Source organism: Crocodylus siamensis, unplaced genomic scaffold, assembly GCF_052110815.1.
Source record: "Crocodylus siamensis isolate JL-2025a unplaced genomic scaffold, ASM5211081v1 HiC_scaffold_192, whole genome shotgun sequence".
NCBI lineage: Eukaryota > Metazoa > Chordata > Crocodylia > Crocodylidae > Crocodylus > Crocodylus siamensis.
The window spans coordinates 5,927-25,690 of NW_028324602.1; the positions used below are offsets into that span (position 1 = coordinate 5,927).

The 19,764-nt window shown below is 52.9% G+C and overlaps 1 protein-coding gene across 1 annotated transcript; it reads left to right on the forward strand.

The window, feature by feature from the left end:
* The first annotated feature begins 1,267 nt into the window (after window positions 1–1,267).
* Window positions 1,268–15,701, forward strand: LOC149851791 (fish-egg lectin-like). Its single transcript, XM_090030380.1, has 4 exons — window positions 1,268–1,343; window positions 9,145–9,369; window positions 10,426–10,765; window positions 14,675–15,701. Exons 1-4 carry the CDS (start codon window positions 1,289–1,291, stop codon window positions 14,817–14,819), a joined length of 765 nt encoding a protein of 254 aa, XP_089886506.1. The 5' UTR covers window positions 1,268–1,288; the 3' UTR covers window positions 14,820–15,701.
* Window positions 15,702–19,764: the final 4,063 nt, after the last annotated feature.

The window sequence follows — 19,764 nt, forward strand, 5'->3', positions numbered from 1 at the left end:
ACTCTCTAAGTTTACAAGCGTATTTATATTAAAGACAGAGAAAGAAAAGAAAATACGACCTTGGACAGTAAATCACTGATCTAACACACACAGAGACATACAGGCAGTTTACTTAAAGAAGAGTGAAACATTGTGCTTATAGAAACAGTTATCAGTTTCTGGTTTCTCAGAGAGAAAAAATAAACTCAACGTCTGTACACAGGGTAATATATCAAGACAAAAACAGGCATGCGGGATTCCTTACCTGAGAACATTTAACTGAAATAAGCAGTGTTAGCCCTTCTGGCCTCTGTCTGTTTTTCTAGTCAAGTAGGCCAGAAGCCCGACTACATGTACTACCACACGGCCCGGTCGTGCGTTGGGTCCCACCACATTTCGGTGAGCCGCACTATGTCTGGGTTGGTGTCAGCTAGCAGGAGGGTGAGTTCCTGCTTCTTGTTCCTCATACTCCAAGCATTTTTGGTGTTTCATTTTAATTGGGGAGAAATACAGCTTTTCAAGGTTTTTTTAAATTAGAGTTCATGATTTTTAAACAGAGAAGACCAAGATCTGTGGTAATCAGTGGGTCTGTGCTCCAGCCGGGCAGCTACACCAGGACATAGAAGTTCCCAGGTGTGGGCATCTGGCTGAAAAAGCCCTGAAACTGTGGGCAAAAACCACAACTAGCGGAAATTGGACACCAAAGGGGATGGGCCCTCCCACCTTTCAGGTTAGTGGTTAGGGCCTTTGCCCAGGGGGTGGTAGACCCAGGCCCTAGATGCTTCTCCCCCAGAGACGGCTTGAACCTGCATCACTACAAAGTGCTCTAATTACCAGGTCTACTGATCACACTCTGAAGACCAGTGCACAAAATCCTTAATCACAAACTGTGACATATGAGATGCAGAACAAAACTATAGGGCAAGGCTCATGTACTGGCCAAATGTACCTTCCCTCCATAAACCGTGGGATGGTCAATATAAAATAGGGGCAGGGAGGTATTTTGTTTTCCTTGCTTGCGTTCCTCTTCTCTGCTATCACTGCATCAATAACATTTGCCTACTAGCAAATGAAAACATTGTGGTCAGTTGAGAGATCAGGTCCAGCCGGAATAAGCTATCCGGGTCACATATCCAGTGCCAACAGTTCTGACGAGGTGAGGGAACATAGCAGGAAGCTTCAGCCGCAGTCAGGAACTCTGCCTGCGTCGGTCTGATCTGCCCACGTGGGACTGCACAGCGATACCCGAATGCTATAAAAGCCCCAGATTCCCCCAGCTCCACTACCAGCAGTGCCTGCATTTCTGAAGATGAGGGTATCAGACTTCCTGCTGCTTCTGTTGCCCTTCTTTGCAAGGAGCTCAGGTAAAGCAGGTGTTCCTTCTGCTAAAGGCTTAACATATGCTCGTGGGATTTTAACTTGGGTGATTGCTGGGAACTGATTTCAAAAGTGAAATATTTTGGAAAGTGTTGGTGGTTTGATGAAATGCGCACAGGCTTGATCCAAGCTTCGGCGGTTGTATACTTCAAGTGCCCAGAACTTGGTGCTGCCCCACCATGCAGACGTTGAGATGGGGCCCCTAGGGCTTGCAGAGCCAGGTGCAGCCAGCTGTGCGGACGGTGCCGGGGGTAGGGGCGGGTGCTTTCAGAAACGAGAACTCTAAGGCGCTCTTTCCATGGCAGTGCATCCAGGTAGTTGGAAAAGCCTGAGACATGGGCCTAACTGGGGCTTGACTCGCTGCCATGCAGCAGTAGGCCGGAACAGCCTGAGCACCCAGTGCAGCTCAAGCCAGTGCCTCCAGGACCTAGGTGTATAGGTCTGCTTGGGGGACGCTGGAAGTCCTGACAAGCCCAGCTGGAGCTAGGGCTGGGGCTCTCGGCACTTCCAGGGTCTGTGACCCCGGGCTCCTGTCCCAGGTGGAGAGTTCAGAGCCGAGGTCTGCCCTGGACCACTAGGTTTCCAGGCCAAATGACTCACTGCTACGCTGGGCAGCCCGAAGAGCTGGGAGCCTGGCAGACTGGGGATTTCCAGTTCCAGGCCAGATCAACATTGCATCGTCTCCCTTGAACCACAGCTATCAAGTGGCTGTTGGGTGCATGAAAGCGTACTGTTTTTGGAAACACCATGTGCTGCTGTTCCAAGGCCAATTTTTGAGATTTCCAGTTTGGAGGGAAGTCTCAAAATATAGGGCTTTCCTCCAAACCACACTAAAACCCCCCAAGCTACCTGTGTATGATATATCCTTAATTTCAGTCAGTGCTGCACTTAACCCCCGTGAGGCATGGGGGAGGATTAAGAACCACACTGTGTGCGAACAGAGTTCGTGATGTGACTGTGAGCTTTTCCTCTGTACTTGAACTATTCCTACACCTTCACCCGATGGCCATGGCAGTCCAAATCAATAGCAATGATAGCATACGCAGTTTCTTTTCAAATAGTTTCAAAGACTTTTCTGTAGGCCTTGTGAACTCTGGTAGTTTCATAGTTTCATAGTTTGTAGGGTCGGAAGGGACCTGAGCAGATCATCTAGTCCGACTCCCTGCCATGGCAGGAAAGAGTCCTGGGGTCAAATGACCCCAGCAAGGTGTTCATCTAACCTTCTCTTCAAAACCTCCAGGGTAGGAGCCTGCACCACTTCTCTTGGAAGCTGGTCCCAGACCCTAGCCGCCCTGACCGTGAAGTCGCCTCCTGATGTCTAACCTAAACCTACCCTCTGCCGGCTTGTGACCGTTATTCCTGGTCACTCCTGGCGGTGCTCGGGTAAACAGGGACTCCCCCAATGCCTGCTGATCCCCCCTGAATAGTTTATAACAGGCAACAAGATCCCCCCTCAGCCTTCTCTTGTTGGGGTTGAACAGGTTCAGGTCCCGCAGCCTCTCCTCATAGGGCCTGCCCTGCTGCCCCCCCGATCATACGAGTGGCCTCCTCTGGACCCTCTCTATGCCGTCGACATCCCTCCTGATGTGTTGCCCCAGAACTGGACGCAGTACTCCAGCTGCAGCCTGACCAGTGCCGCACAGAGGGGGAAGATCACCTCCTTGGACCTGCTTGAGATGCATCTGTGGATGCATGACAAGGTGTGGTTGGCCTTCCTGACTGCGTCCCCACCCTGCCGGCCCATGTTTATCTTGGAGTCAATGATGACCCCCAGATCCCTTTCCGCCTCCGTGCTGACAAGAGGGGAGTTCCCCAACCTGTAGGTATGGTGCCGGTTGTTCCTCCCGAGGTGCAGCACCTTGCACTTGTCTGTGTTGAAACCCATCCTATTCTCATCTGCCCACCCTTGTAACCTGTCTAGATCTGATTGTAGCCTGTTGCATCCTTCCGATGTTCCCACGTCCCCCCACATCTTAGTGTCATCAGCAAATTTGAACAGGGTGCTTTTTACCCCCTCATCCAAATCGCTGATGAAGATGTTGAACAGCGCGGGCCCGAGGACCAAGCCCTGGGGCACCCCACTGCCCACGTCCTTCCAGGTCGAGAAGGACCCATCCACTACCACCCTCTGGGTGCGGCCCTCCAGCCAGTTGGCGACCCATTTGACTGTGTGGGTGTCAACACCGCAGCCCCCCAGTTTCTTAATGAGAACGGGGTGAGAGAAAGTGTCAAAAGCCTTCCGGAAATCCAGGAAGATGATGTCCGTGATCTGATCGTAAAAGGCCACCAGGTAGGTCTGACAGGACCTGTCACTGATGAACCCATGTTGGTTACCTCTAAGCATGCAGTCTTCTGCATGGTTGGTTGCTCCATTGTTCTCCACCATAGGTCTCTCTGTGCCCCTCCTGCTAAGGCAGTGGTGGGCAAAATACAGCCTGCAGAGTGATTTGGCCCTGCCCACGGTGAGTGCCTCAGCCCCCTGCCCTGTGCCAGCTGCAGCTCACCCCAGGATGCCCACACAGAGGCGGCAGCCCCCAGCCCTGCCGGCTCAGTGTCCAGTGGAGCGGTGGCACGGTGACAGTGGGAGCCACAGTGAGGGACCTGCATCTGGGGGCCATGGAGCCAGCCCCCGCCCCAGATACAGCTCCCCACCCTCCTCCGTGCAGTCTCCACTGGGGCTCCTGCCACTGCTGCTGCCCCCATGCTGCGCTGCTCCACACCTCTCCACCCCATGCAAGGCTGGCAGGGCTGGAGGCTATTACTGCTGAGCAGGCATCCTGGCATGAGCTGTGGGCTGGCGTGGGACAGCAGTGCCCCAGCGCTGCCTGCCCTCCCCAGCCCTGGCCTGGTTCTGGATGCTGCAAGTGCGCGGCCGAACCAGGTCTGCTCCTCTCTGCTGCGGGCAGGCTGTGTGCCCCAAGCCAGGAGAGGGGACAGGCTGGGGAGAGGGAGGAAGGCTGCAGACCCCCAGCGAGGCCCAGCAACAGCTTCCAGCTTTGCCCTGGCTCCGTGCTGTCACTGCCTCATGATCCCGGCTCTGGCCCCAGCCCTGGCCGTAGCTCTGGGGAGCCTCGTGGGCAGGGTGCATGAGCAGGTGGGGAGCTGCATGCAGGGCATGGGGCCAGGACTGTGGCATCATGGTGGCAGCGGGGGCTGGAGTACAGCTGCGATCTGCTCCCCTCGTGCCCCTGCCCGTGGGACTTGCGCCCACCCGTCCCGCTCCCCAGCACCGTGCCCGGGGCCCCGTCCCACACAGGGAGTTTTCGTGCGTTGTTGTGCAAGGGGGAAGGGTCGTGGCCCAGCCCACAATGGCTCAGCAGGACAGTCTACGTTGCCCTCAGGCCCAAATAATTACCACCCCCCGTGTCCACCCCTTTGGAGACCACCACCATTGCCCATCCACAGCCCAGGCTGCGGTGCAGAAGCCGCCCCTGCTGTACCCCCATCACTTGCCCGACCCATGAGAAAGTGCCAGGGCTCAGAGCAGGAAAGGGGGCTCTTGCCAGCACTGGTGCCCGAACAGCTGTGCTGCCTCCCTTTCACGCCCTGCGCTCCTCGCTGAGAGCAGCACGCTCTGCCAGCCGCGCAACAGGAATGAACTGTGGCCAGCGGACGAAGGAGCGTGAGTGGCAGGGAGGGGCTGGTAAACCCTGGCCCCCCCGATGCCCAGCACCAGGAGCAGCAGGAGCTGGGCTGGGCTGGGCTCCCGGCAGCTCTCAGCCGGGGAGACAGCTCACACTTCTTCTCCATGCTTTGGTTTCAGGCAAGTGAATGAGAGGCTGGGGCAGAAGGTATGGGGGCAGATCGAACAGGGGAGAAGCTCACCAGCACCCCACCAGGCCGTGGGTACAGGCACGCCGCTCAGGGCTCATCCCCCCTGCACCCACTCTCACGCCCGTAGTCTGAGGCAGAGCTGAGAGCAGCGGCTGGGTTTGAACTCAGAGCAGCCTCGCTGGCAAACTTCCAGGTCCGGAAGTGGGTTGTAGCCTCCGTAACCACCTCCGTCTCACACATACCCGTCTCTCGATCTGAGCTTGAGGCCTCATGCTGTCTATCCTGGCAGGGGGCTCCGCTGAAGCCTTTAGTGTCCTTTTAGTCCAGGCTGCTGCTGTGGAGGGCAGAAGGGAGCTAATTGTCTTAGGAGACATTAGATCAGCCGTGTCCAACGAGGTAGCTTGTGGGCTGCACGCTGCCTGCAGTGCAGTAATGTGTGGCGCCCAGACTCCCACCCAGCTCCCACTGTCCCTATGGCTCTGGTGCAGCAGCACCCGGGGGCCCGGGGCTCCTCCTTCCCCCACAACGTCAGGTGCTTGCCCATCCCCCACGGGGTGGGGAGCGCGGTGCAGACAGCCTGTGGGTCTTGGGCAGCCAGCAGCCCAGCGTGCCCATGCAGTGTGGTGCCACGGGAGAGCCTGCAAGCAGCTGTATGTGGCCAGGGGCCAACACAGCATAGGGCAGTGCTTGCCCCATCCTTCCTGCCACACACAAGCAGCATAAGGAAGTGCTGCCCTCCCCTCCCCCCGCTCTCCCCCCCCCCCCCACAGTGCAGCAGGGTGCGGGAGGGCCCTCTTGTGCATTACTCAGGTGTGGGGCAGGGAGCACTTGCACACACATGGCCCCGACCGGTGCTGCCCGTGCATAGATTTCATAGATTTCATAGACATTAGGCCTGGAAGGGACCTTGGGAGATCATCGAGTCGAGCCCCCTGCCCAAAGGGCAGGAAATCAGCTGGGGTCATAGGATCCCAGCAAGATAAGCATCCAATTTACTCTTGAAGGTGTTCAATGTAGGTGCTTGAACCACCTCCGCTGGCAGACTGTTCCAGACCTTGGGGGCTCGGACAGTAAAGAAATACTTCTTTATGTCCAGGCTGAAATGGTCTTGCAGGAGTTTGTGACCGTTCGACCTCTTCATCCCTTGGGGCGCTCTGGTGAACAAACGTTCCCCCAGATCCTGGTGGTCACCCCTCATAAACTTATAGGTGGCCATCACTTCACCCCTGAGCCTGCGCTTTTCCAGGCTAAAGAGTCCCATGGCTCTCAGCCTGTCATTGTAGGATCTGTTTTCCTGACCTCTGATCATGCGCGTGGCTCTCCTCTGGACTCTCTCAAGCTTCTCCACATCCTTTTTGAATTGTGGAGCCCAAAACTGGACGCAGTACTCCAGCTGTGGCCTCACCAAGGCCGAGTACAAGGGGAGAATGACGTCCCAGGATTTGCTCGAGAAGCATCTCTGTATGCACGCCAGCACTTTGGTCGCTTTACTGGCCGCAGCATCACACTGGAGGCTCATGTTCATCTTGTGGTCAATGATGACCCCCAAGTCTCTTTCTTCTGTAGTGCTAACCAACGTAGCACTGCCGAGCCTATAAGGGTGCTGCAGGTTTTTCCTCCCATGGTGGAGAACCTTGCATTTTTTGGTGTTAAACACCATGAGGTTCTCGTCTGCCCATTTGCTGAGCTTGTCCAGGTCAGCCTGTATCACCCGCCTCTCTCCTGGCGTGGATGCTTGGCCCCAAAGTTTGGTGTCATCGGCGAACTTGGCCAGTCCACTCCTGACTCCAATGTCCACATCGTTAATGAAGATGTTGAACAGTATGGGTCCCAGGACAGAGCCTTGAGGGACCCCACTGGTCACAGGGCACCATGATGAGTGAATGCCATCAATCACAACCCTCTGGGTCCAACCACGAAGCCAATTTCCCAGCCAGCGGATCATGGTGGAGCCAAGGCCACAACTGGGCAGTTTGGCCAAGAGGTGATCATGGGATACCAGATCAAAAGCTTTTCTGAAGTCAAGATATATGACATCAATCTCTTCTCCCTTGTCCAGGTGATAGGTCACCCGGTCATAGAAGGAAATGAGATTGGTCAAACAAGACCTACTCACAACAAACCCGTGCTGGCTATCCCTTAGGATGTTAGCCTGGGCCAGTCCATCAAGTATGGCCTCCTTAATAAACTTTTCTAAGATCTTTCCCAGGATAGAAGTCAGGCTAATGAGCCTGTAGTTAGCCGGATCCACTCTCCTCCCTTTCTTGAAGATTGGCACCACATTGGCCTTCTTCCAGTCTTCGGGCACTACACCAGAGCGCCAGGAGTTTTCAAAGACCCGCGCCAGGGGCTGGGCTATGACGCTCGCCAGCTCCTTGAGTACCCTGGGGTGCAGATTGTCAGGGCCGGCTGACTTGAAGGTATCCAGCTTCTCAAGGTGTTCCTTCACGAGGTCAGCATTTATGGAGGGTAGGGGATCCCCCTCACCCGGATCTCCCTGTCCCATAGCAGGCATGGGCATCCCGTGTGACTGATGAAAGACCGGCGCAAAGTACCTATTTAGTAGCTTGGCTTTTTCCTGGTCGTCAGTTGTCAGTTGCCCCATCTGGTTTAGCAGGGGTCCAACGTTGCCCTTGCTTTTCCTCTGGCTCCCCACATATCTGAAAAAGGACTTTTTGTTGTCCTTGATGCCTGAAGCTAGTTGGAGTTCAGTTGCAGCCTTGGCTTTCCTGGCTTGGTCCCTGCAGGACCGGACCAGTGCGGAGTAATCCTCCTTGGAGGTGAATCCCATCCTCCATCCTTTGTAGGCTTTCCTTTTTAGCCGCAGGAGGTCCGCTAGGTCCCTGGAGAGCCAGGGGGGCTGCTGTGCCTTCTTGCTGCCTTTCCTCCGTGTTGGAATAGAATCAGCTTGTGCACTGAGGATCGCTTCCTTGAGAAGCAACCACTCTTCTTGAACTCCCCTCTACCTGGGGTCACGGTCCCTGAGGGCCTGACCGACTAGCCTCTTGAGCTTGTCAAAGTCAGCTTTTCTGAAGTCAAGGACTTCTGTGTTGCTGACTGACTTGCCAGCTTTACAGCGGATGGTGAAGGTGATCAGCTCGTGGTCGCTGTCACCCAGCTTCCCATCGATCACTAGGTCACCGATTAGGTCATCCCCCGTAGCCAGTACCAGGTCGAGCAGCGCTTTGCCTCTCGTTGGCCCATAGACTTCTTGAGTCAGGTAGAGGTCATCCATGCATGAGAGAAAGCTTTGCGTCCGCTCAGATTTTGCTGAGTGATCTTCCCACGAGATGTCTGGGTAATTGCAGTCACCCATGACAACCAAGGTCCTGGAGCAAGCGGCCTCAGTCAGTTCCCGGGTGAACTCCTGATCAAGCTCGGGACTTTGAGTGGGAGGTCTGTAGTAGAGTCCCACTGTTGTGTCCCCTGTGCCGAATTCCCCACGAATTTTTACCCAGAGGGTCTCTAGCTGTCCATGCCGATCACCAACATCAGCTTGCAGGGACATGTAGCTTTCCTTCACATAGAGAGCTACACCCCCGCCCCTTTTGTCAACACGATCCCTCCTGTATAGGGTATAGCCCTCTATCCTCGTGGTCCAGTCATGGGTGAAGTCCCACCAGGTCTCCGTTATCCCAATGACATCATATTTCTTTGCACTGAGCAGGAGGACGAGCTAGTCCTGCTTGTTGCCCAGGCTCCTGGCATTAGTGTACAGGCAGGCAAGTGTGCCCTTGGGGGCTCTTGCCTTGCCCACAGATTGTGCCAGGGCAGTGCAGGGGGTGGCCACCGCTAATGTGGCCTGCAGGGGCACGTGGCCCCGACTGCTTTGAAGCTGGACAGTCCTGCTTCAGACGGTAAAGTGCTTGGTCTATCAGCCACGTGACTGGGATCTGGACAAATGAAGGACTCGTAGACTCAGCCACATTGATCCCAGACTTTTCTTCTTTTCCCCGCTTTCCCTCCTCACACCGACAAGTCCACCTACATGGCTCTTTTTGTTATGTTTTTCAGCTCTGGATTGCACGGAGGTACCAGGGTCCTTAACTCAGATTGATGCCAGTAATGGGCAAGTGTTCGGCGTGAACAGCGGAGGCAGTATTTACTCACTGTACGGAGAGGCTTTTGTGCAGGTGCCGGGCTCCCTGCAGCACGTCACGGTGGGCCCCGCTGGAGTCTGGGGCGTGAACAAGAATAACATCTACAAGCTGGTGGGTGGCACCTGGCAGAAGGTCTCAGGTATGGTATCACATTGGATATGTCACAAGGAGATGGCTAGTAGGATCCCTGCTAGGATTTTGCACCTGATTTCAAATTCTTGCCCCAGATGTCTCCCAGAGCTGCAGTCAGAGCGGCCCAGCCTTCCTCACCCCCAGTAGCTGGGTTGCCATCGTGGCCAGATCTGCCCGCCACTACTCCAGCTCCGTTCTCCTATGGAGGTGGAGGCAGAGGTGAAGGTGGTGGTGGCAGCTGCGGTAGTGGTGGTGGTGGCTCCCTCTCCCCCACCCCTGCCTCTGTCTCCTTCCCCATGCAGTGGGAGGTGTCTGCAGCTCTCTCCCTGCCTGAGAGATCAATCACCCCGGGGCCCTCAGCAGCATGTGCACTGTGGCTGAAAGCATTACAGACAGACAGATTAAGCTCTTTATTATATGAGAAGACCCAATCAATCACATCCATAAAGCACGTACAGATAGCAATGCCTATTCAGTGATATAAGCTACCAAACCATCCCTGGTAGTTGCAGTGCAGCGTTGGTTTTTGTGGTACTACAAAGGTACAACAAAGATCATTGTTGCTGATCTCCTTTAGAGATCTGGCTTGAAGCCATTCTTTTATAGCTATGCAGTTAAGGGATTATACAGAAGTGGATAATGTACAATTGAATGTACTGTCTAAAACGCCTTCTCTGGTATACACCTTTATTCCAGGGCTTGTTGTTTGCTGTGCTGTGATTCTGTGCTTTGTGCATTTCTCTCTACACAATAGTCCACTTTCAACAAGAAGGCTGGGGAGAGGCTTGGAGAGGTTAAAACCAGTATTTCCACACTTGGTTGTACAAATATTTGCTCCTAAATAAAACAGCCTGATAATAGTCCCTGTTTCTAGGCCCCCTTTCACTCTAAACAACAGGTCTCTCTACTGGCTCGCTAGCTCTCTCGCTGCCCTGCCCTCCCACCCCGGTCAGTGCCTGATGTATTTCTTACTGAATTACCAGCAGCTGATTGACTTCCTCATTTGCTTCTTGCTAGCACAGCCCTTCTCTGTCCTTAACAGAACTTTCCCTTCACATTTCAGGGGCACTCAAGCAGATTGATGCAGGAGGAGACCAGTTTGTTGGTGGTGTAAATTCAGGTGATGGCATTTACTGCCTGCCCCGTACACCGACTATCTCTGTGAAGGATGGATCCTCGCTGCCCTGGGTCAATATTGCAGGAGCACTGAAGTACTACAGCTGTGGGCTGCGGGGCTGCTGGGGAGTTGCCTCTGGTGATGCTATCTATTTTCGGCATAAGGTCACCTCCGAGTCTTGCGTAGGATCCAGATGGCAGCATATTGATGGCAGGCTGTCCATGATTGAAGTTGGAACTGAGGGGTCTGTCTATGGAGTGTCGAGTGCAGGAGAAATTTTTCGCAGGTACAGTACCGGGGATCCTGGGAGGGAACCTGTCTCAAGATAGAGATCGGGACTACTTATGCCTGTCATGAATTTTAGAAGCACAAGACATTACCTGATATTGTGGAGGAAGTCATCTTTGGTGCCAGAAACTCACTCAAGGATTCAGTACTGGACCGATTCCTGGCCTTTCCAGCACCCAGGACTTTGCACTTATCCTTGTTGAACCTCTTACAATTTCTTTTGGCCCAATCCTCCAATTTGTCTAGGTCTCTCTGAATCTGAGCCCTTCCCTCCAGCATATCTACTACTCCCCCCAGCTTGGTGTCATCTGCAGAACTGCTGAGGGTGAACTCTATGCCATCTTCCAGGTCATTGATGTAGACATTGAACAAAACTGGCCCCAGGACTGACCCCTGGGGCACTCCACTTGATACCAGCTGTCAACTAAACATATTCTTGCTACTGACACACTTGTAGAAACCCTGTCTAAACTTTTAGCCATTTCGACCCTGTTTCAACGTTTCACCCATAGGATATAATGGGGAAGGTTGAAACAGGCTATAACTTTGTCATTTCTGGCCTGATTTTGATGAAACTTGCTGAAACAGTAGCCCCTTCTGAGTGCATGAAGCATGCTGTGTTTCAAGGAGATAGATGCAGAGAAATTGCACCCTAAATTTGTAAGAGCAAAACTAATGTCACATGTATGTATTAAGCCACAGCGGGGTCAAAACTGCAGGCGTGATAGCCCCTGCTGAGACCACCAATCTTGCCATGTTTCAAGGAGATAAGTGCAGGGCTTTGGGGAAACTGTGCCTCAAGCTGCAGACAAGCAAAACTCATGACATGGGTGACACTGTGTGTATTAAGGCACAGCAGGATGAAAGCTGAAGGGATGCTAGCCCCTGCTGAGGCCACGAAGCCTGTCAGCTGTCGAGGAGATGGGTGCAGGGCTTCTGGGTTCTGGGGCCCTGCACCCTAGCTGCTGATGGACAAAACTCGTGTCATGGGTGCTTGTGCAGCTGTGGCTGTCTTGGGGCGGGGGGCAAGGAGGGAACTACTGCAGGCCTGGCAGCAGGCCCTGCTGCAGCCACGAAGCCTGCCAGCTGTCAAGGAGATTGGTGCAGGGGGTTCTGGGGCCCTGCACCCCTAGCAGCTGTTTACCAGGGCACCCTGGGGGAACCTGGCACAAGCCTGAAATGATCTTCCAGAAGTTTGTGACCATTACTCCTAGTTTTCCCCAAGGGTGCCTTGGTGAACGGTTGTTCTCCGAGCCCTAGACGTATGCTTCTGATGTAGCGGTAAGCTACTACCAAGTCCCCTCTCAGACTTCTCTTTTTCAGAAGGAGCTAGGATCCCTGCACTTTTCTGCAATTTTCCTCCAAATCAGGCATGAAATGTCAAAGGTACAGGCAGTTTTGTGATTCCCTATTATAGCCTATGGGCAAAACATCGAAACAGTGCCGAAACAGTGAAACAGTTTCGATGAAATGAAGTGGAACAGTGCTTCAAAACTAAATGAAACTTGAAATGAAACACTGTCCCGGCGAAATGGCAAAACAGAAGTCAAAACGAAACGGTGCTGTTTCGCACAGCCCTAGTATTGCCCTCCCAGCAGATGCCAGGGTGATTGAAGTGCCTCATCATGAGACCCAGGGCTTGTGATTGGGAAACTTCTGCTACCTGTTTGGAGAAAGCCTCATCCTCCTGGTCTGGGGGTCTATAGCAGACCCTCACCACAACATCATCCTTGTTGCTGTCCCCTCTAACCTTAACGCAGAGACTCTCAACAGGCCTATCTCCAGCCTCATACTGGAGCTCTGAGCAATCATCCAGCTCTTTTACACAGAGTACAATGCCTCCTCTTCTCCCCTGCCTGTCCTTCCCGAATAGTTTGTACCCATCATGACAGTGCTCCAGTCATGTGAGAGCCCACCAAGTCTCTGTTATTCCAATCATCTCAGAGTGCCATGACTTTTTTCCCAGGCTCCGTGCATTTGTGTACAGGCACCTGAGGTAATTAGCCGATTGCCCTGATTTCTCGGGAAGTATGAGAGCACCTCCCTTGTTGCCCCCTCCTGCTTGCTCTTCCTCCAGGTCTCCCACTTCCCCACTTTCCACAGGGCTTTGGTCTCCATATCCTGGCAAACCAAGTTTTAAAGCCCTCCTCACTAGCTTAGTGAGCCTGTCTGCGAAGATGCTGTTCCTTCTTTTTGTCAGATGGATCCCATCTCTTCTCAGCAATCCTTCTTGAAACAACATCCCGTGGTGGAAGAAGCTAAAGCCCTGCTGGCAACACCACCTATGCAGACGGGCATTGATCTGTAGGATGTACCCACTCCTGCCCAGGCTGGAAGCATCAAAGAGAACATGACCTGAACCTCAGACCCCTTTGGCCTTGCACCCAGAGCCCTGTAGTCACTTTTGATCTGCTCAGGATCTCCTCGTGTGATATCTATTGGTGCCTACATGGATGAGCAGCATGGGGTAGTAGTCAGAGGGCTGGATGAGTCTTGGTAATCCCTCCGTGACCTCTCAGATCCAGGCTCTGGGCAAGCAGCAGGTCTCCTGAGACAACAGGTCAGGTCAGCAGATGACTCCCTCCTGCCCCTGCAGCATGGAGTCTCCAACCACCACCACCACTTGCTTCTTCTTGCTGGCGGTCATCTGGATCCTTCCCACCTTGGTGAGGCCTGGCCTATCCTCCTCTACCAAAGGAACGTGCTCTTCCCCCTCTGTTGCCAGGGCTGCATATCTGTCGTCCAGATGAACCGCTGCAAGTGGAGGTGAAGATTTCTTCTTGCTGCCTCTCATGGCCATTGTCTTGTGCCTAATTGGAATAGGCTGCAATACTAGCCAGCTGCAGGGTGCATATCTAGAGCCCAAAGCGGAGTCTGGCACACAGCAGAAGGTCCATTGTCCTTGCTACCTCTTGGAAACATGGCCTGCAGTTTAACAAGCAGTGAAGATGGTAATGCCAATAGTTACGGTTACAGTTCTCATTCTAAGATCCAGCTCACAATTGCTGTCATCTTTGCCAAACTGAACCTGTTTGGTTAGAATTATATACACCAGGTGCCTGATTCAGGCTGAATTTTTCTGTTTTCTTCTCTTTTTCCTGCGATTTAATTTTTTTTTTGTGTGGAAAGATTCAGTGAAAAGAATTCTGCTATTTCCAAAGGTAAGTATCAGGGAAGTATGGTGTTTGCCCAGTGCTGGAAAAATGTTAAAGCCATTTTATTATCCATTTTGCCTGGTACCTCCATGCATTGAAGTAGGCTGCGCCTTGGAGTCAAAACTGAGCGTTGCTCTATGTATCGAGTTGTCCACACTTGTACAAATGTTAGGCCTCTGAAAAACTTCCATTTACGTGTGCTCAGAATAAATGCTTTATTTTTATACATGCTTTAGTTTGGCAGCTAAATTCTCCAAAGCATCCCGCTGCACTGGACATGCTCATTGTCCTCAGAGCATCCTTATGCAGCCTGCCAGGCCATTCTGTCTGGCCTATGGGCCCCCCCGAAAATTAAGAAAATTAATATTTATCTGCCCCTGGCTGCGTGTCATGTGGCCCTCGATAGCTTGCCAAAACGCAGTAAGCAGCCCTCTGCCCGAAATAATTGCCTGCCCTTGATCTCCACTGTCCCATCAACTTTTTCTTTGATTCCTTGTTACCTGAAGAAACAAAGACAGACCTCTGCTAAATTATGAAATTTAGTCACACTCAGCTGTGACTTTTCCATCTGAATAGATTAGATGTGGGCAGTCATTCAGGAGGATGGGTGCTCTGTGCACAGCTCTGAAGCTGTGGCAGTAGGTGTAAACCAGGAAAACTGTTTTGGTCCCATTGAAAATCTATTTTTCCATGCAGTGGGAGCTCTTTGCAAACCTGACTTACTAACATCAGCCCTGGATGTTTTCTTTCAGGGATGGGATAACTGACAGCAACCCTGTGGGGACCACATGGACCCGGATCCTCAATTATATTTGCAATTGCAAACATGTGTCTTATGACCTGGGACTGTTGTGGATTGTCAGTAATGATGGGAAAATCGTGAAATGCCAAGTCTAAACCACAACCCATGATCTCCACAGAACAGAGATCAGCAATGTCTACAAACACTTTCTTGCTTGCTGTGCACTTCTGTATTTCTTTTCCTTATAGTAGGCTGAAGCCCTTGTTGCTAGGACAAAATCCAACAAGAAAGATCCATAAAGTTCAGTACAGCCTGCCAATGCTATCCCTCTGTCCTCTCACCCATACTTCTTCATCCTGTAATTGAATGTGATAGCAAGAAATTGAAACCAGCTCAGTTCAAGCTGGAAGTAAAGTGTAACAAAGTTTAAACAATGAGGATTATCATCAACCCCGGGAACAGATCACAAGGCAGGTCTCCATTGCTTACTGTCAAGACTGGGTGGCTTCACAAATCTGATCTATTCCAAGTCAAACACAGGTTGCTGGATGCGATGCAAGGAGCGCTGGCTGAAATCTTTAGCTGTGCTGTGGGAAATCACGCGAAAGGGTTCGAGTGATTGTGGCCTTAAAATCTATTAATCTACCAGTGCTCATTACATTGGTGATGCAAAACACTTCCTATGCCCAGACAGAAGACCTTCTATAGGAACTAGAAAGAAAAATTAAGTGACCTCATTAAGTAATTTTCCCCACCCGCCTAAAGAAATCACCGTCACTAGCTAGGTGATGGTTCTGCCTAAGTTAACTTGATGTCAGCCTCTCCATTTCTGAGGGCCTTAGCATGATCCATTTATAAAAAGCTAGAAAGGGCCAAGAAGTTATACAAGAGCAGTGCTGATTTCTGCACAAATGCACACATTTCCCTTCAAGCAGAATTCCAGTGGCGAGATCCTTCCAGTCACTCAGGTTAGTCTCCTGCTATCACAGACAACCACAGCATCTAACCCAGTCATGTCAAGGTTGTGTCCCCGTGGGTCAGAGGAGTGATATGGGGCCGGACTGAGGGACAGCTCAGACCCGGCGTTGCCCCAATATAGCACGCAGGGCCACGCTATCCATCCTGCAGGTCTGGAAGTTTGGCAGGCAGGGGAGCAGCAATTAGCTGCCAAGTTTCTGAACCGTGGGGCTTTGGCAGTCTGGGTAACATGGCGCCTCTGCTGGGCGGATGTGGCCTGAGGGCCTGGGCTCAAGACTCCTCAGTGCAATCACTTTCGCAAATTGGTCGAGCACCAGCTTAAAGTGTGTTAGGTTTGTTGTCCCCAGTACTCTTATTGGAAGGCGCTGCCGTACCATCGTGTGTTGAATACGGGAAACTTGCTTCTAATTCCCTGCTTTAATTTGTTCGAGGATAGATTACACCTGTTATTTACCTCACTAAGACAGAATAGCTAAATGCAGTTGCTCTTTACAGTCTCTAGGAAAAGTGGTGGTAAAAACTTTTGTTTTCTACTTTCTTGTGCAAGAGGCTGGGCTTTTCCTGCGTTCTAGGCTGTGCTCGTGCTAATAAAACCTTTCAGCATCCTACGCTTCCTCTCTGAACTTTCTGGAATCCAAATAGGAAGTTCCACCCAACTAATGCCAGTTTCTACTGGAAAAGTGGAAGTCTGTCTCCTGAAAAGTTTCTTTCTGGCTCACCTACGTTGCAAACTGTGCTGCTCCCACCCTATGCTTCACTTACTACTGTAGCCCTCTGTATTTAGGGCAGGGGCAGGCAATGTATGGCCCACACACCAGATCTGGCTCACCAGGTGATTTCGTCCAGCCCTTGGGCAGGTGCCTACCAAGTCACTGTATCCAGCCTGGCCCCAGGCTGTCCCTGCTGTACTTGAATGATTTCATAGATTTCATAGACATTTGGGCTGGAAGGGACCTCGGCAGATCATCGAGTCCAGGCCCCTGCCCAAACAGCAGGAAGTCGGCTGGGGTCACAGGATCCCAGCAGGATAAGCATCCAGTTTGCTCTTGAAGGTGTTCAATGTAGGTGCTTGAACCACCTCCGCTGGCAGGCTGCTCCAGACCTTGGGGGCTCGGACAGTAAAGAAATTCTTCCTTATGTCCAGCCTGAAACGGTCTTGCAGGAGTTTGTGACCGTTCGACCTCGTCATCCCTTGGGGCGCTCTGGTGCACAGACGTTCCCCCAGATCCTGGTGGTCACCCCTGATAAACTTATAGGTGGCCACCAGATCACCCCTGAGCCTGCGCTTTTCCAGGCTAAAGAGTCCCATGGCTCTCAGCCTGTCATCGTACGATCTGTTTTCCTGACCTCTGATCATGCGCGTGGCTCTCCTCGTGGACTCTCTTGAGCTTCTCCACATCCTTTTTGAATTGTGGAGCCAAGCCCCACTCATTCCCATGGGGGCAGCACACGCTGCGCTCCCACCCTTCCCCGTGGGATGGCTCTGACCCCAGCCCGATAGGTAGGGAAGTGTGGTGGTCCCCATCCCCCACCAGCTGCTGCTGCCCCCCTGCTCCCCTTGACCCCACAATGGCTGCCCTGCCCAGACCCACCCCCCACTTGCACCCCCAGGCCTCCATGGCTTCCCCCCTCTCAACCCAGGGCACCGTCATTTTAAAAAGAAAAAAGAAGAAAAAAAATGGGAAAAAGGCCTCTACTTACCCCTGGAGCAGGGGCTGGGGGGCTCCTGGTAGAGCCCCTCCGGGCAGCACAGAGGAGCGGGGGGCAGGAGGGGCTGTGCAGGTGAGGTCCCAGTGAGCCAGACGGCCGCTACAACCGCCGGTAAGTGCCGGGGGGGCGTTGTTTTGTTTTAAAGTGTTGGGGTGCTGGGGTGGGAGGGCAGGGATCGGGGTCTTGGTGGGCTGTAGCTGGGCAGGGCAGGGATTGGTGGGGCCTGGGGGAGTGGGCAGGGCCAGCGGGGGTCCCCCCATAGTCCTCTCCTCGCTCCTCCAGCTCCCTGACCCCTCACTCGCCGGCACCGCAGCCTGGCGCTGCCCTGCATGGGCACACTGCCTGTCTCAGCACCAGGGCCAGGACCAACCATAGAGATGCTCTGGCAGCCAGAACATCTTCGTGGAGGACCCAGCCTCCAGTTGCCTCAGGGTACAGTCCCAGACCGTGCCTTTCCCCGCTTTTTAAAACTTCAAGGGGTTTTTGACCCCAGATAACATTTTTTCATTCCTGCACGTGCCTCTTATCCCATCTCAAAGGGGTTCGAGGTGGGGCAAGAGGCATGTGCACACTCATCTGGACACGCCCTGAGAGTGCTGATGCACCCCTGGCAGCCAGTGGTCCTGGGCAGAGGGCTCGGGCAAGAGTGCTGGTGCCACCGAGAGCACCCCCCAGGCTGTGGGGGGACCAGGACAAGCGATCCCCACAGCCCCCTCCCCCCCGGCTAATCACACCCAGAACTCCAGGTCGGCGTAATTGGCCACAAGGAAGACTCCCCGCAGTTGCTGGGGGGGGCAGGTGCCCCCCCCCGACTCAGAAGGCACCAGTCGCCCATCCCAGCATGGAAGCATTGTTTATTCAACATCAGCGGTGGACGGGGGATTGTGCCTACAAGCCTGATGTACGTTTACCAAAACAACCATTGTACTTCTAACTCAGCCAAGGACAAAGGACATGTGGGGTCCAGACGAAATGCTTCACGGATACCCTCAAGGTAAACACACACAAGTCTGGCATTGATACCACAACTTGGGAAAATCTAGTCCAGGAAAGGGCCACATGGTCATGCTTGGTGAGAGACGGTACATCTTACTTTGAGGAAAAGCGTCTCACTCTGGAGGCAGAACAACAACAGAAATGGAAGGAACGGAAACAAGAATGAGAAATCTGTGGTTTCCGCCTCCCTTTAACCACTATCTGAGGCATCTGCCAGAGAGTCTGTGGCTCCAGGATCGGTCTTCTTCGCCATCTACTTGACTCACAGGACTGACCATCCTTGACCCTGACGGGTTGTGGAAGGCAACACTGTTCCCATCCCATTTCAGCTGTTAGCATGTAAAATCTTTATCCTTGCTGTCTAGTGCCCTCTGCCCCTCCATCAATACTGCAGGCAGCGGCAGCTTGTGGGTGGTTTGTACTTCCCTACTTTTAGCCAGAGTTGTTCTGCCAGCCTGGCTCCATGGCCCGACTGTGTTGCTTCCTGCTGGACTTGTCTCCACTTTGCTAGATCCCCCCTCCCCCCAGTCATATCCTGCATCCACCTACTAAGGTGTCTCCCATCCATTCAAGCCAGGCTTCCCACATGCTGCATACAGGATGTTGTGTACCCCTACTTTGTATTTCCTGGTTTTCAGAGGTAAAACTTCATTTGCCTTCTGGCCCACCTTCTACATCCTAGCATTTCAGAGAAGAACCAGGGAAAGGGGTTCAGACTCCTATGGTTTCTCCATCGCTTCCACGGAGACTGCTCTTACAGGTGCCTACCTGCCCTCCTGCTTCCACTCACATGTACCAAACTCTAACAGGAGGCAGTGGAGACTTTCTGAGGCACACTGGTATCTCAGCTCAAGCACACCAGAAACAGAGATCTTGAGGACAGGGAAACAGGTGAACAGGGGAAAAGTGCCCCCTGCAACGTTTTGGGTTTGGCATACACAGGAAAGAGGAGACTGTGGGGCTGACAGTCACCCACTTCTACCCCATAGTTATCCCTGATACCCACACCCACCATCACTCCTCCAGAGGCCTGGTCCTACTCCTTGGATCCTCTAAGCACGCTTTTGGAAAATACTTCTCCCTGTAATGGCGAGTCAGTGCCAGGACCCTCATGCCCCTGATTTAGCGGTGGCAAGTTAAAGGGTGTTTTTGATGTTTTGGGCATGAAGTCTGGTAGTTGTGTGTGGAGGTTGTTCCTCAAGTTTTTAAGAACAGGTTAGATGAGTACTTGTCTAGGCTGGTTGAACTAGTGATGACCCTGACTTGAACAGGGGGTTGGACTAGCACCAACTTGGTGCAGAGACACTTGGAAGGACTGCATGTGTTTGTCAGCAAGCCCGGATGATCTTCATACAAGGATGCTTAAGGAATTGGCCGGTGTCATAGCAGAGCCACTGGCATGGCTGTTTGAACACT

Coding starts and splice junctions, on each gene's coding strand:
- LOC149851791 (XM_090030380.1), top strand. CDS start 1,289: ATGAGGGTATCAGACTTCCTGCTGCTTCTGTTGCCCTTCTTTGCAAGG. Junction 1,344..9,144: donor CTTCTTTGCAAGGAGCTCAG/GTAAAGCAGGTG, acceptor TATGTTTTTCAG/CTCTGGATTGCACGGAGGTA. Junction 9,370..10,425: donor CACCTGGCAGAAGGTCTCAG/GTATGGTATCAC, acceptor TTCACATTTCAG/GGGCACTCAAGCAGATTGAT.